Source organism: Astyanax mexicanus, chromosome 15, assembly GCF_023375975.1.
Source record: "Astyanax mexicanus isolate ESR-SI-001 chromosome 15, AstMex3_surface, whole genome shotgun sequence".
Lineage (NCBI taxonomy): Eukaryota > Metazoa > Chordata > Actinopteri > Characiformes > Acestrorhamphidae > Astyanax > Astyanax mexicanus.
The window spans coordinates 22,346,305-22,364,448 of NC_064422.1; the positions used below are offsets into that span (position 1 = coordinate 22,346,305).

Sequence of the window (18,144 nt, forward strand, 5' to 3'; positions counted from 1 at the left end):
GATGAGATGAGATGAGATGAGATCCTCACGAGGCTTTTAATCATGTTCGACAGCTGTTCGTGGAACGGGATACAAATTCCTGCAGCATGATACACACACTCAAAAAATGGCAAAACTACACCAACCTACCAAGCTGGAAAACAGTTCAATCTCAATATGTATTTTTTCTGTAGCTTTCCTTTTGTTCATAAGAATACTGTAAGTATATCGAATCAAAAGAAAAGCTGTGGGCCAACCCTGCTGAAATATCCAGCTCAAAACCAGCTTTTGATGGTGGTTTGCTTCTTCAAATGGTCTAAAATGGTCTTTGATGGTTAAAGTACTTGAAAAGCTCGCCATGCAGAAGAAAACATACCCTATACTTGCAGGATAGCTGGTTAAAGAGGTCTTGATTAGCATAGGGAAAATAGTTTTTGAATTTGGTCATGCCTGGTCATGCTGGATTAGCTTGGTCTTGTGGTCTTGCTCATCAAGCTTAGTCATACTGGTCACAACCAGCTTGGTCATGCTGGTCAACCAGCTTGTTCAGGGTGGTCACATTGGTTGACCAGTTTGTTCAGGGTGGTCATGTTGGTTGACCAGCTTCATTTTGTTGGTCATGCCATTCAACCAGCTTAGTGATGCTAGGTAAACTAGTCGAACAGCTTGGTCAGGGTGGTCATTCTTTGTCAGGGTGGTCAAACTGGTTAATCAGCTTGTTCAGGGTGGTCATTCTGGTCAACCAGTGGGTCATGCTACTTACACCAGTCAATCAGCTTTTTTAGGGTGGTCATGTTGGTCGACCAGCTTGGCCTTGTTGGCTTTGTGGTGCTAGTTAAAGTAGAGAATCAACTTTGTCTGAGTGGTCATGCTAGTCAACCATCTCGGTCTTGTTTGGGGTGGTCATGCTCATCAATCAGCTTGGTCAGGATGGTCTTGCTAGTCAACCAGCTTGATCTTGTTTGGGGTGGTCATGCTCATCAATCAGCTTGTTCTTTTTGGTCATGCTAGTCAACCAGCTTGGTCAAGTTTGGTCAAAATTTAGATTTGTTTATCCAGTTTTAGGTTGATTATGGTTGAAGATCAGCTGTGACCCTGTGCTGGTCATAACTTAAGCTGGACCAGCTTGAGTCGGCCATATTTGTTTTGCTTTGCTTTTTTTTCATCAGGGACTGTACTGTACTGCAGCTGCACTGCAAACTACCCACATCCAGTACAAAACATACCCTACACTGGTAGGCTAGCTAATAAACCAGCTTGTGACCAGCATAGTGTATTGTTGCATTTGGTGTATGTATGTTGATATTGGTTATGCTAATCAACCAGGTCGGTCATAGTGGTTGCTTAACTTAGATTCTAGATTCATCATACATCATACAAAAAAAACATACCCTCTATGCTGGTCAAGGCCTAATCTGTTTAACCTGCTTAACCAGCTTAACCAGCTTGAGTTGGCCATATTGTTTATTTGCAGCAAGGCTGTACATGCTTTTATAAAGGCTAACCCTTTTCTCTGGTGTTAGCTTCACCACACACATTTTTTTACTGCAAAGTCAGTCCAACATACGGACCACGGTGTCAAATAATATATCCTGAAGTCGAGTCTAGCACTGCAGGAAACTATATCGGCCGACTCTCCGCACTGGTGCAAGGTCATATCTTCAATTTTATTGATTATATGTGAGTCTAACATCTTTCCTGAAGGTCATATCATACATCATTCTGGACTCCACTGTCCAGAAACATGCAAACATACAAATCCCAAGTATGCAAGTATACAGCTTGTCCACACTGCAATGCAGTCAATGATAAGAATGAGTGATTCCAATCCAGAGCAGTTCATCCAAGGTCAGATGTATACGTTCAAATCATTTAATATTTGGTGTGTGCAGCATTAAGCCCTAGATCCTTCCTTCACTGACCCAGCAGCACTGTGAACAGATTGTCCACTCAGCCAATGCAGCAAGCAGCATGTTGCAGTGACTGCTTCACTTCAGTAAACACTACAATACTGTAGTACACATCAACAGTCACAAACAAACTGTACAAACAAAACACCTTTTATCCCCCTCCCACCTCATTTAGACAGATAGTCTCATTCAGACGCATTAGAGGCATGCAGCCCGAGCCTAGCCGCGCTCTAAAAGACGTTTTAAATCAGCACTTACTGGCACCAGGCACTCCACGTCTTCCTCCACTGCCATTTCCCCTCTGCAGTTCAAAGTGAAACCCGAGCGTTCAATTATCTAGCCCTTGCACCCAGGCTAGTGCAGAGGGGGCATTATGTCAGAGCTAAAAATACCTGGCCGAACAAGGCAAGGCACACCCGCTGTGCCGGGCTGGTGTGCTAATCACTGCATTCAGAGCGAGGGACGCTCCCCCGTCCCGCCACAGAGGCACCTTCACGGGTGCACCTCACTCACTCTTCTACCACCTATCGCTGTCAGCAATGTTGCAGAACTGCTGCTGTCGCTGCTGCAGGACGTTTAGCTCAGACAGCTTGTTCCAGGCTCAGCTAGCTTCTCTTCAGCCGGTTCAGCCAGGTCTGGCACCAGCCCCCCTGCACTTACCATATTTGTAGGCGCTATCAGCGTCAGTCCGGACTGAGTGTAACCATGATCTGCTGGAGTAAGGGGGGGACCGAAATAGCAGCAGTGAGTGAAGCAGCAGTGGATGTGCGCAAGCCCTGGGCAGCAGCGGCGGCAGCAGCAGTGGCAGCAGCGGCGGCAGCAGGCCTCCCAGGCTGGAATCTGTCCCGTACCGGACTTATTGTCAACCTGCTTATCAGCTCTTTTCAATCCACCCCCCCTCCCTCTTCTCTGCGCTCCCTCTCGCTGCCACAATGCCCCAGCACAGGCGGGCTCCGCTCAGCCGGCTGTTACTGTTAGGAGCCAGTCAGCCATGATGAAGAGTACCAGGCCGGCTTTACTGGGGATTTGTGGGCATTTCCCTGGGTATTAACCACACGTCCTGCGGCCAGCTCTGCTTGCTCGGCCAATAACGGTCTATCTCTCTCTATATATATCTCTCTCTCTCTCTATCTCTCTCTGGAAAGCTGCAGCAGCAACAACATGACTACCACCACCACCACCACCCCATTCCACCACACACACACACACACACGCATACTGCCATTCATTCCAACCCCCCCCTCCCCTCCACACCATTACTACAACTACCCCATATACCTTCCCAGTCACCAGTTTAATTAATTGAATCAATGCACTCAACAGTACTTTGTTTTTCCCCATCCAGAAATGACCTCATCTGCTCAATTTTACAATTACAAAGAAACACAGCAGTGACCTGAGCCAACAGTGATTTTACTGATCTAAATGCATTTAAAAGCACATTTAAATGTTGTAGTTAATTTAGAGACTACAGAAATAAAGTAAAAATTGTCATGCAAATAAAAATACACTGCCTGGTCAGGCATTCGCTGTGGCATTATTTCGATAAGCTAAGATTTATTTCAATCCAGTGTTGCATTTATTTTTCATCAAGACTTCTCCAGCACATCCCAAAGATTCTCAATGGGGTTAAGGTCTGGACTCTGTGGTGAACAATTCATGTGTGAAAATGATGATCTCATGCTCCCTGAAACACTCTTTCACAATTCCAGCCCCATGAATTCTGGCATTGTCATCTTGAAATATGGCCGTGTCATCAGGGAAGAAAACAATTCCATCCATTGATGGATAGAATAACCTGGTATATATTCAGTATATTCAGGTAGTCAGCTGACCTCATTCTTTCAGTACATACTGTTGCTGAACCCAGACCTGACCAACTGCAGCATCAACCCCAGATTATTTACTTAGTTAAATACAGGTGGCGATTTATTTTTTTGGCCAGGCAGTGTATGTTACTGTGAATAGCCAAGAAAGTAAAATATAACCTCTGAAAGTAATGAAGTTACATCAATGTCTGATTTCCATCTTTGACAGCTACAGCAAGACAAAAAAAAAGTGAAAGCACCCAAAGCATAGTGGGTACTTAGTAATACACCCTGTATAACAGCTTGTGAGCTCATTTTGTTACCAGTTCAGAGTCTTTCAGCTGTTTTAACTGTGGCAAAGAGCCATGGCAAGACTTCAGCTTGTGCCTTCCCAGGTAGCTCATTGTGGATTATGTGCTTGAGTGTGCTTACCTTTTTTTTGTACACAGGGTGCAGTTTTGGATAAATTCCACTGAAGTGCTGCAGGGCTGCCGAGCACAAACCCATAGTATGATCAATCCACCTCTATGCTTTGCAGTTGGCAAGGTGTACTTTTTAAATTATCTTCCAAACAACGTTTCTCACTGCTATCAAAAGTTTTGTTCACAGGGTATGTTTCTAAAATGTACTTTTTGTGGTGAAGACAACACAAAAAATGATCTACAGCAAATACAAGATGTACTGGATGTTAATCTACACAGATTTGTTTGGGTGAGTAAAGCACTTCTGTTTATTAACAGAAAGCTTAGATTTCCAATATTTTCAAAGGGCAGTTTGCAGAGCAGCTCTAGCCGTGGTTAGCAGGGCAGCATTAGCCGCGGGTATCAACACTTAGTGCTAGTAAATGCTGCCTGACAGCGTTACAATGAGGAACCCTAAGTGTTCCGGTAACCCAGGGCACTATCAGCTAGCAGTTCGTCCCACATAGCTTGTTTTAACACGGTAAATGCGCAGGCTACAGTCCGATATACTCACCTCTAAAGTAAAAAGTAGACCTTGGCTGCAGAATCAGAACCAAAAGCTAAACACTGGCCTGCTGAAACTCTCAGAGCCCTAAAGGCACTTTAGGCACTTATGTTAGTGCTGCTTTGTTTTTATGTGTTTGCTATGAGAGACAGTGTGTGGACAGCAAATGCAGCAGGAGACACATGAGCAGAGAGATGCTGCACTTAGGATCTTCTAAGAAGTACAAGGTTGCCATAGCAACAGCAGCTCCATCACTGCAGGAGGGATGTTGGTACTGGAGCAGAGTTTGGAAATTTCATTACGAAACTCCCAGTTCAATCTCAAGTCTCCTCTGCCTATGGCACAATATTTACTCACACTATGCTCCAGTATCATCTATCAGTAAAGCTATCCTTCACCTGAAGGCTTTTTAATATCGTGCAACATTCAGTGTGAAGCTCTGAATGTCAATAATATGTCACCTTGGATGAAACAGGGCAATCGATGAGTTGAGCTGACATGTAACTAAAAGGTGTGCTTTTAGAACAAGGTCAAAATGTCTTTAAGAATAATGACGGTGTAAGACGATGTACAATGGTGTCTAACAATTCTAAATTTATGACTAGTCAAAAATCTAAATGTAGCTGAGACCAATGGAGAGTGTTGGAGAAAAAAGTGAGGTATTCAATGCTAAAAAACACTGTACCAACTGTTAAGCATGGGGTTGGAAGCAACATGCTCTGGAGATATTGTAAACCACTGTTTACAACCCATTGCATAGCCTAATCTCCAAATGGATGCCCCAAAAAGTCCTGGGCAAAAAGCACAAAACTACTGGATCTCTGAAAGCTGCTTAACAAAGGTTAGTACTCTTTTTCATGTTTTACTACACCAAAAGTAAATTTTACACGAGAGTTCTCCTTAAAATAGGGTGTTATACTTGTAAGAATAGTCAGGGACAGGCAGGATCAGTAAGAAAACAGCAGTATAAACAAACAACATATCAGAGGGAGCAGGCAAGGAGCTCATACACAGGAAATTCTAAATAAAAGCATTAGGGCAAGGTAATAAGGTAGTCAAAAGTACAAAACAAGTTGGCAACGAGAAGGCTAACAAAACAACAAAGGGCTAGGCAAAAAGGGTGTTCGAGATACAAAAACAGGATCAACAACAAACGGTCAAAACCAAAAGAAACGCAGGATAGAGAAGCTATGAAATAGATTCAATACGGTGCAATGAGAAACTAAAACAGGGGCTGTTTACGCTGTGGAAGACACGTGAATTAATAAGAAGGCTGGCGAGCTAGAACACTGAAGTGTCACATGCTCAGAAAAGTCTTGAAGGTAAGACAGGTGTATCCTGGGAAGTGGAGTATCTTTTTCTGAGAGAACTAGAGTCTGTAACAGGCAAACAGACAGACAGTGACAGGACTAACAACTTGTGGTAGTATGTATTTGGTAAAGTATGAACTTAATGAAAAAAGTATTAACACAATCAAAAAATTAAATAACAAACATAATCACCCAAAATTATTTCAGTTAAAGAACCTGAATATTGGTTTTAGTTTTTTTCTTTTTTTTATCGTAATGGCCTTCCCAAAGTTCTGACTTTAAAACAACAACTTTTATTGAATACTCTCTCAGAATGAGCCAGTATGATAGCTGAAAGTAAATAAACAAATATAAATACTATATTATAAACTGTAGAACTTTAATACTGTAGATGGAGTCTGTGCTTAGTCAACACAAAGAAGGAAAATTACATTTATTTGTTTGTTTTTTATGTTTTTTATCTATAAAACTGAGTTGCCACAAGCAAGACATGCAAAGATCTGCAGCCCAAAGCAATTTTCCACATCGCTAAGATTTACTCTGTTCAAGGCCGTTGACTGTTTCCATCTCAGTCCAACCCTTCCAGGCTCATAAGATCCCACAGCTCTCCATTTTTCTTCATGATGTAGGCCATCACTGTTATCACTATCATCACCCACGCTCTGATTTACAGTATAACTGAGTAATGAAATAAAAACAGAGGCTCCTATCTCACACTTCCTCCTCTCTGATCATCTCAATCCATTACTTCATTAAGCAAACGAGCAAATCAACAGAGGAAAAGAGTTCAGCCAATCACTTATACGGGCTTCAGTCAGTCACACACTCTGGAAACTTCCCCATCCCATTAATGTGATGAGAAACACACAGTCACTGTCCGCGCAGGAGTGTGTTAGTCACGCTGCTCCTGATCTTGTTCATTAAAGTAAGCGATACTCACACTGCCCTCCTGCTACATAAGCATGGATGCATTTCAAATGTTAACAGACACAATTAATGGTGATGATGAGAATTTTCTGGAACGTGGGTGTGGAGGAGTACCGATTATGGAGGTGAACTGGAGCAACCACAGTGCTCACTCTGTCTGCTTGTCTGCTGCACAAGTAAAATCAATACTTTGCTCCAGAATAAGGTTCTACTGCTCATCGGTTCCAAATCAAAGCTCTTCCTCGTTTACTAAACAGCCTCCGTCATTAGCAAACCCAGAGTTACGGAGATGGCAATATGCTGCAGATGTAATATGCCTGCTCCGCTGAGCCCAGTTGCTGTGCCTGTTAGCATCAAGGCTAACCTGCTTCAACCCTGCTGATCCCACTTGCTGCGCCTGTTAGCATTGAGACTATCCTGCTCCAAACCTGTACCTGTTAGCATCGTGGCTAACCTGCTCCAACCCTGCTGAGATGCTTGTTGTGCCTGTTAGCATCACTGCTAACCTGCTCAAACCCTGTACCTGTTAGCATCACTCCAACCCTGCTGAGATGCTTGTTGTGCCTGTTAGCATCACTGCTAACCTGCTCAAACCCTGTACCTGTTAGCATCACTGGAAACCCTGCTGAGATGCTTGTTGTGCCTGTTAGCATCACTGCTAACCTGCTCAAACCCTGTACCTGTTAGCATCACTCCAACCCTGCTGAGATGCTTGTTGTGCCTGTTAGCATCACTGCTAACCTGCTCAAACCCTGTACCTGTTAGCATCACTCCAACCCTGCTGAGATGCTTGCTGTGCCTGTTAGAATTGCAGTTAACATGATCCAACCCTGCTGACGTACTTGGGTCATAAATATTTACAACGCTTAGAGAAACAGGTTTACAAATCCTGATAGGACCAAAACACTGACTGATAAAGTTATATTGTAGTTGATATAATGTGTCTTTTATATATACATTAAAATACCTTTTCACAATACAAATTAAATCATTAAAAACATGTTGATAGAGATGAGTCAGGACTGTCAAGTACTGTATGTTCTAAATCATCAAAATGAACATTGGACTAGTGGTAGCTTTAAAACTGCATGTCTCAAAGTGTGGGATCGGCTGTCATCACGACTGCCGCAGCATCTGTGAGCCAGAGAGTCCAGCTACGCAGCTGGAAACAGAGCTGAAAACACACACACACACACACACACACACACACACACACACACACACACACAGATAGAAGGTGCGACAGATAGAGAAAGTACATCTGGAGAAGAAGCGCAATAGCCAGCTCTCCAGAGGACCGCAAAAAAGCACACACACACACACACTGCAAAACAACACAAGTGTGAGCCAGACTGACCCACATAGATTCACTATAAACTATAAAGCACATAATACACAAACAGCAACTTTAACACTTTATATTTACAACTTTATATTTACTCAGTTCAGTCAGTCAGTCAGTCAGTCAGTGAGGCATGCACCACATGAGCTTAAAGCTAAAATAAGCCGTTACTGTGTTCATGTCACTCACACACTGACACCCACACACACTGGCACACTCACACAGCCCTGACTTATTCATGACTGACACTCCCTTACTGACAGACTGCATTAAAGAAGATGAACAGAATGAACAGAAAATGAGAGACATTTAGAAAGAGAGAAAGAAACAGTATCTGGACTCGGCCCAGGCTAGAAAATAACAGCACAACCACACTACCGAAATCAATAATAATATAATAAACTAGCTAGCTACCTGACAGCTCGATTATAACTCAGCTACTCCATGCAGACGGTCTGTTTCAGTCAAATCTGTCAATCACTTCATTCCTAAGTGCCCCTTTCCAAGGCTTTTTTTTTTTTTTTTTTACGATATAGCATATTAATGTTTCTAACCTTGTTTTTAGGGAAAAAATTGAAAAACAGAAAAAACTTATTTCCAAACCCATTTCTCCACTTGCTCCTACCCCTCTGTTTTGGGCATTTTTGCCTACAGGCAGGGTGACCTGACCGAGGGATTTAGAGGAATAGAGGGGTAAAGGGAAGTGGTAGTACTATATGTATACTATATAGTACATCCAAAAGATGTTTGAGAGGCTAGGAATTACAGCAAGATAAGAGCACAAACAGTCAAAGAAATCCACAAATGCAATGCTTAAAAAATGATAACCATTGCATTATCTTAGTATTATCAAGTATGTATATATTCCCTTTATAATTCAGTTTCAAGGGAAAGAGTACAATAAGAAATGGGCTGGGCCTACACTGCAAAAAATAAATCTTTAAAAGTGAAATTATCTAATTTTCAAGGCGATAAATCTTTTTTTCCTCTGATAATTTGTTTCAGGTTTTTAAATGTATGGAATAATACATGGAATAATGACATTTATAAGTCTTACTTAGAATTTTGACCTTGTTAAGTAAGTTATTTGAGTAAAAAGCACTAAAATAAGCACAAAATGTCACCATAGTTATTCTGATTCTTGTGTCCAAATGTACCAAATGTATTTTGTTTACCTAATTGGACGATGTTTTTTCTTAATATAAGTACAAAACATTTTAAATTTACAGTTACTGTACCAGTCAAAACTTTGGACACACCCCTTTTCTTTTAATGTTTTTTCTTTATTTTCATTATTATTTATTTTTATTATTAATATTGAAGACATCAGAGCTATGAAGGAATGCATATGCAATAATGAAGTAAACAAAAAAGTGGCAAAGAAGCCTTAAAGATTTATTAAAGTAGCACCTTTAGCTTTGATTCCAACTGTGTCCACTTTTAGCATTATTCCCTCAGTCAGCTTCATGAGGGAGAATGGTTGGAATTGTTCTTCAACTGTCTAAAAGTAGTTCCTACTGGTGCAAAGCACTAGTTTTTAAACATTTACTGTCAATCTACACTATAGTAGATAATACAAATAAACACCTAATAATAATGAAAATGTGTTCAAACATTTGACTGGTACTGTGTATATTTTGTGTGTGTTTTTTTGCCAATGGATTTGTTGCAGTGTAAGTGGTGGAACTAGACTCTGGAGATGGAAAGAGTTTACAGGAGTAAAATAGACTTTTTTGTAGAAAAATATATGGATGGGTGGAGCTACACAGCCAGCAGCCTGAAAATGGTTTTACTTTTGAGAGACTTTGCTCTGCATATTCTTTTGACAATAACATTACCTGAATGATTGGCCTGTATCTGCAGCATGATTATATGCACTCCACTCCTGCCACATGATTGGCTGTATGATGTCATAAAGTATAGTATAGGATAGTAATTTCCATCATGGCTTGGTGTGGTGTATCAGTAATGCACAATTTCTCATCTACCAAGTCCACCAAGCCTCCTCTGTGATCATATTGCAGGTGATTTATTATTATGAACATATGGCTATTATTGAAAAGCTGCAGCAGATGTTTTGATTGGTGCACGAAAGGCCTCGTAAGAAAGTGTGACCGAAGCTCAGAGCTGATTATCTTTATGTCTAAAGAATTCTAGAGGCTCCTTTCCACTGTACACAGAATATTAATAAACCCCAGTCAGCTAATATTAGTGTTCACTACTCAGCCTATCAATCTGCTGTAAGAGTGAGGGGGTGAACTAGCAAGGCTAATGAAAGTCTATCATGGGTTGGCATGATGGTGAAATTTTCATATTAAATTTTGATCAGGCGTGAATAAGCTTCGTACAGTGTTGACAGCTCTAAATCTCTCATGATGTTTCATTTTAGACATTATATTTCAGTTTAGAGAGAGAGAAGTATTTAGTTACAGATCCAAGAACAAGCGTTTATTTCTTTAATGTTGATGATCATGGCTTACAGCTAATGAAACCCAAAGGCAAATATCTTAATTGGTCCTTTTGGCAGTGTGGACAGTGCACCTGCTGGAGTCCTGCTGGAAAATGAAATCCACATTTCTATAATGCTTGTCAGCAAAGGGAAGATCCCCAAACTATCACTATTCCTAGACCTCAAGCAGCTTGGACTGGAAGCCACTCCACTCTTTTTCCAGACTTTAGGACCTTGGTGATGGTTTGGAGAGACACATCATCTGCTAGTAATGTCCCACTGTGTTATATTAAGTCCAGAATAATTGCAGTGTCTATAAGGACATATAAAAGGAATAAACACTTAGATTACTCAGTGTGTAATGAATCTAATATTTTTTTATTAATATTATTTTATTTTTATTATATTTAGTTTTACTTTTTGAACTGAATTACTGAATTTTTTATGAATTTCTAATTTTTTGAGATACACCTGTATGTAAGCTAATCTGTAAATCAAAAATATATTTTTTATGGTGTTTTTGGTTTAGGGGTCAATTTCAAATAAACGTATTAGTAAAAAAAGAATGAACACAAAAAGTACATAAACATATAAATACTTGGAAAAAACTACTTAAGTACAGTACGGAAATACTTTGTGACCTTCATGTACTTCATGACCTTCAACCAGTGAAAAGAGCAAACTTTAAACAGGACCTGTGTCACAGATCGACTGTAAAATGATTTACTTGAGTGTGAGATGTGATAAATTGTGCATTAAAACCTGCCCTGTGCGTGTGGGGACGTGTGTGTATGTGTGTGTGAATGTGTATACGTGTGTGTGTGTGTGCACAAGCCACTGCCTCACAGATGGACCTCTCATGGTTCAGCTGCCCCCTCTGGAGCCAATCAGTGGCCCTGCATCTCACACTCCACTGGCTGGCAGACGTGGACATGCACAAATACACAAACACACACACACAAACACATACAAACAGAGACACACACACACACACACACACACACACACTTTTACAGTATGTTTTATCTGGCAATATGAGATGTATCAGCATGAATGGAAAAATGAAGAGAAATAGATGCAAAGGTGTTTTAAATGTCAGCAATTTCTACTTAACAGCTTGTGAAAAAACCCTGACGTGTTAATTTACAGAAAAACAAACAAGATATATCACAACTAGGGCTGCACAATATAGTGTTTGAGCGTAGACATCGCAATGCTCACAAACAAGTGCAGTAGACACATCGCAGGATGTGCAATGTAGGGCTCTGTTATTTCTGATCACAAAATTGAGGCCAATTTAAATTTAAGCCAATTTAAAAAGGTTTTCAGATTATATTTGATTACTCCAATCTTTAATACATACAGTGCATTATTAATATCATCACTAGGGATGCACCTATATGGGTATTCTGGACCGATGGTGAGACTACACACCCTGGTATAACTTTATAACTAATAAACAATTTTAAAAATGAGCTTAAATCCATTAATGTCATCTTGCATCACTAATCATTATATGTTAAATCATTGAAATCTGGTGCAAATTCTTTTTAATATTGCAATATAGAGCTCTGGAAAAAAATAAGAGACCACTTAAAAATGAAAACTTCTGGAACATAATCAAGAGGAAGATGGATGATCACAAGCCATCAAACCAAGCTGAACTGCTTGAATTTTTGCACCAGGAGTGGCATAAAGTTATCCAAAAGCAGTGGGTAAGACTAGTGGAGGAGAGCATGTCAAGATGCATTAAAACTGTGATTAAAAAACAGGGTTATTCCACCAAATATTGATTTCTGAACTCTTAAAACTTGAATATGGACTTGTTTTATTTGTATTATTTGAGGTCTTAAAGCTCTGCATCTTTTTTTGTTATTTAAACAATTTCTCATTTTCTGGCAATAATTGCTCTAAATGACAACATTTTTATTTGGAATTTGAGAGAAATGTTGTCCGTAGTTTATAGAATAAAACAACAATGTTTATTTTACTCAAACATATACCTATAAATAGCAAAATCAGAGAAACTGATTCAGAAACTGAAGTGGTCTCTTCATTTTTAACAGAATAAAAAATATTGCAATATTGCAAAAAAGTGTTTTTAAATTATAGTGCAGCCTTAATAACATAAAGCATATATTTAGCTCATTCTTAACGTTTCTTCTATCGTTAATCACTCCTTCTGTGACTTGTTCAGTGCGTTATTTCTCAATTTTCAGTCACTGGGCTTGTAAACAATATTTTGAATCATTGATTCACTTAATGAGTCAAATCAAACAAAGCATCTGAACACTAAACAGATCACATAATAATTTTACACAATATATCAGCTTTTTTTTTAAAGAGTTTATATATGTCCCAGCTTTTAAATGCCTTTTTTCTGGCTTATAGCAATAAACATATGACTGTTCACATCTGCCTAGGTTATATTCAGTCAGTGACGCACCTGTGTTTTCTGTTTCAAAGATAGCAATGCCTCACTTCCAAACCACCTCACCTACCGAACCTTTGCTATTTAAACAGCACAGGAGGAATGTGTGAAAAAAAAACCTCTATGTGAGGTGTAAGACAGCAATGAGTATTACGACTGCACCCTGTAGTGTAAGTTAGGGGCCCTCTGTGTAAATCAGATTTAATGAAAGTACACATTTCCAGATGTTCCAGAAGTATTTTATAAAATTGTGCTTGTGTTATAGACACAGTTCTAACAGCGTAGAAGCGTAGAGCAGGTAAGATATATTTCTGAGTATGTGTGCAGAATTATAGACTACAATCAAGGCTAATGTCCAGCGCTGTATCTAATTACAGTAGATCTTTATAGAGAGCCAGAGCTCCAGCTTATCACTCAGAGTTAATGAAGACAGCAGCCAGCGGAGGATGAAGACCACATGTCTATTCAGCTGACCCAGCCTAATGACAGAGAGCCAAACTGAACAGCAAGAGGAAATTAGGGCATGACGCCTACTCTCTCTCTCTCTCTCTCTCTCCATCTCTCACTTTCTCTCTCTATCTCTCTCTCACTCAGGCCACTGCAGAGCTCAGCAGAAACTTGCTTCAGCACGAGATGGGATGGTAGATACTGTAAATGTGTTTATCCTACATGTCTGCCTGTGTGTACATGTGTGTGTGTGTGCATTTATGTGTGTGTGTGTGTATGGAGACAGGGAACGAGTGCGGGAGAGACAAGATCAATAACTCTCTCACTCCACAGACATCACCATCAAGATGAGTTACGGTCAAAGCCCACCAAGACAGCCACCACCGACTCTTCACTGCAGCCCCTAAATCACGTCTCACAGTGCTGCACTCCAACAGACCCTACGAGAGACCCCCGCGTCTTTATCACTCCATTCCGTCCCCTCTGTCCTTTTATCTACAGGAGATACACACTCACACACCACACTGTAGCTCTATCAATCACACACAGGTCAATAATTAACTACTATGCAATGATAACTATTACTGATTTTTTATGTATAGAAAATCAAAATAATAAATATTAAATAGGTTATGTTTTTATCTGATCATTAACACATAACACAGCTGTGGGTGGGACCATGAGATTCATTGGGCCAATCACATACAGTGACATTTCTGAGGAGGTGCATGAAAGTCTACAGTGTAGATAATGGGATGGAGTGCTACAGACTAGTAGCTCTTCAGCCCAGAGGGTTGTTGAACCCAATTGCAAAACAGTGGATCTCAAAGTAGGTGAACCCAAGAAGAAAGTAAAAAATAAATAAATAAACACACCGCTCCTCACCCGGGATCGAACCCGTGTCCTCAGGGTCGCGGTCCAATACACTACTGCCCCGGCTAGTGAATTGGGACATGGCTGGGAAAAAATGCCCTTATAAGGAGATAGGGAGCCCAAGAATGGGCAGAAAAATTAGACTGGGCAGAAACTAAAGTCACGCTGAGCACGACAGAGAGACAAATATAAACAAAAGCCCGCCAGAGAAGCATTTTAGTACTTTTTTTTATTATCATTCATTATAGTTCAAACACCCTCACAGGCCAGATGTTTCATGCTTGTGGGCCACATCTGGCCACACCAATACAGTATTAATTGGCTTTTAAGTGTCCCAAATGGACACTGCACTGTCCACTGGGGTGGTAATGCCTTCTATATTACACAGGACACAAGTTACACTGAAATGTCTCATTCCCAAGCTGAGACCTCAAGCAACAAATGACCTTGATTTCCAAATGAAATGCCAAATTTATTGAAAGTCAGTGATGGTTTGGAGTGACATGTCATCTGCTGGTGTTGGTCCACTGTGTTTTATCAAGTCTAAACTCTAACAGCACTTTATGCTTCCCTTGCTCAAAACTTTTATAGAGATGCAGATTTCATTTTCCAGCAGGACTTGGCACACTGCCCACACAAAGTCCTTATATAATATTAACATTTTCCGGGACACTGATTTTTAGGGTTTTCATCAAAAATAAAATAAATAAACACTTAGATCACTCTGTGTTTAATACATCTATATAATAAATGAGTTTCACATTCTGAACTGAATTACTGAAATAAAGTGATTTTTTAACGATACTCTAATTTTTAGAGATGCATTAGTATATATTGTATATATACAGTATATACTGCATAAATACTGTTCTTTTTAATTAAAATACTTCCGCAGCGCTAACCGACTCCACAACAGCCATAACGACGGCTGCACTGCAGGGAAATCCTCGAAGAACAAATAAAGACGGTTGAGCATGCGGTCTGTGTCTGAATCATCAAAAGCAAGCCAGTTATTATCATCTCCGCTGTCACCTTCCTCTGAGGCCTAATCACTGTTTATCTGAGTGTACACAGAAACATAATGCGAACAGGGACAACCTTTCATTTGCGCTAATCGCAGCGCTCTGATTACGTGCTTTGCAGGCCTGTCGTGTGCTGGCTTTCTACACTGCGCTCGTCTCTCTCACCCACGACCGGGCGCGTGAGCGTGGAGCTGCGTGGGCACAGACAGCCTCCGCACATCACTCCTTCATTTCTCCGCAGTCCTCTTTCTATTACAAACACCCGTATGCTCCCGCCGAACACACCAGCCAAGCTGCTTCACCAGAGTCAACTCCTACTGAGTTAAATATCCTCCTCCACTGTTTACAAGATCCAATTACACTCAGCTGCAGCTAATCCAGCTCTGCTGATTTGGCCCTAAAGCTTCTTCTAACGCACTCTTTACTCCTACTAGATATGAAGAACAGCTAATCTGTGCAGAGGAGGGAGGCACCCAATATCTGGCAACTGAAAACATTTGTCCGAAAATGAAAAGATAGAATCGTTTTTTTTTTTTTTTTCAAACAATGAATTTGTTTTGTCATATTTGGGTGTTTTCTCTAACAAAGGATTGAAGGATAAGGGCCACACTCCCTTCTGTTTCCCTAAAAAATACAATTAGTACATGGCTAATTATTAGATTAGCAAACTTAGCCTTAGCATTAGCTTGTTTGACAAAAAGGCTGACAGCATTTCTCTTTGTAAAGTTCACTCACATGTGACTTCAGTAGCTGCTGAGCCACTTAATAAAACTAGAACTGCTGAGGTAAATATACAGCTCTGTAAAAAAATAAGAGACCACTTAAAAATGATGGGTTTCTTTGATTTTACCAAATTGAATAGAATGAAGAGGAAGATGGATGATCACACGCCATCAAGCCAAGCTGAACTGCTTGAATATTTGCACCAGGAGTGGCATAAAGTTATCCAAAAGCAGTGTGTAAGACTGGTGGAGGAAAACATGCCAAGATGTATTAAAACTGTGATACAAAAAACGTATTCCACCAAATATTGATTTCTGATAATGAATATTCATAAAACATTAACTTGTTATTTTGAATTATTTGAGGTCTGAAAGCTGGAAATAAATGCTCCAAATGATAATATTTTTATTTGGAATTTGGGAGAAATGTTGTCTGTAGTTTATAGAATAAAACAACAATGTTAATTTTACTCAAACATAAACCTATAAATAGCAAAATCAGAGAAACTGATTCAGTGAAGTGGTCTCTATTTTTTCCAGAGCTTTATATATTGTGCATTTTTGTTTTGTTTACTGAGGTATTACAAAATCAATGTCAGTTTTGTAATGGCCTTGTCTTTGAAAAACATGTTTGGGCTATTTAATTTATTCACTGGATATTAATGAAAACCTAGGAAAGAAGTTTGACATTTGTTATTTGTGCTTCGACCTTCATCCAAATTCAGCCAAATGATTATTTTTTTCAGTTTCAGTATCAGCCAAAAATGTTAATTTCAGTTCACCTCCAGGGCAGAGACAATAAATGCTTAATAAAATATTTAAAAATTAAATATTTCATAAACCATAACCTTTGATTTGTGAATCCCTCATATTGTGTGTGAAGTAAAACTGCTATACATGATTTCTGATACAATTCTTCTTACGATGAAGCACAATAAGGATTTATAAACAGATTCCGATTGGATCTAGGGCTAATTAACATGATATAGTCATACATATTTGTAACCATTATGAAAATGATTACTCTAAGTTCTAAGCTGATGAATATTTTCAAACAAACAAATAAATAAGTAAGCATATATATATATATATATATATATATATATATATATATATATATATATATATATATATATATATATATATATATTAAGCAGTGTCTGTCCCAGTAACATCAACCAGCACACCAATCATCCTGGTGTACAGACTCAAATATCAATTATATAAAAATAAATGTCAATTATATAAACAAAAGTGCAGCGGACGGCGAGTGATGAATGCGTCTCATGCTTCTTCAGTCCTCATAAAAAAACAGCATTAAGGTAATAGAGAAGCCATGAATGCTCTAAACCCGGCCTGAATAAAAGAGATTTCAGGCTGCTGAGAATAAGATTTATGGTTTTCATTTGGGACTGATGCAGACTGGCAGATCCCGAGGGAGAGGGGGGAGAGAGGTAGTGTGAAAGAGAGAGGGAGAGGAGAGAGAGAGAGAGAGAGAGAAAGAGAGAAAGGAAGGCCCGGGGGACAGAGCGGTTCTCCTCGTGCACAAAGGAACGGAGGTGCAGAAATGAAGCGGGGCTTGATAAGTGACGGAGGATTAATGTACTGGCTTGGTGTGTTTGCTCAAGGGACAGTGGGGTGCTGCTGGTAGCAATGGTTGTGTGTTAGTGTATGTGTGTGTGTGTGTATTACTGTATATTCCAGACTAAATTGTCTTGGCTTTAAAAGAAAACCAGGGAAAAATAAGGACAACCTACAGGAAAAATTAAACAATGATTATTAGTGTTTCCTTGTAATTTTACAGCCAAAACACAAGCTGTTGAAATACACAGGCTATTGCACAGGTAAGGACTAGTATTGTGTCCCATGACTTTTGCCATGTCCCATGTAAGCTAATAAACTCTGCACTGATTTGTGGGATATATGTAGCTGTGATTTCTGCCATGGTTCACATGGCT

General features: G+C 39.8%; 1 protein-coding gene across 36 annotated transcripts in view; it reads right to left on the minus strand.

Annotated features, from left to right (window-relative positions):
* Nucleotides 1-18,144, minus strand: part of ank3b (ankyrin 3b) — a 177,924-nt gene that overhangs the window by 125,194 nt on the left and 34,586 nt on the right. Inside the window, exon 1 of one of the 36 annotated variants that reach the window (XM_049464981.1) lies at nucleotides 2,550-2,840. The exons of 34 other annotated variants lie outside the window; for them this stretch is intronic. In XM_049464981.1, the coding sequence (XP_049320938.1) occupies nucleotides 2,550-2,552 (3 nt within the window). In that variant the 5' untranslated portion in view covers nucleotides 2,553-2,840. Of the gene's footprint in view, nucleotides 1-2,147; nucleotides 2,520-2,549; nucleotides 2,841-18,144 lie in introns of those variants that run through there. One more of the 36 variants, XM_049464972.1, reaches the window with a different exon arrangement.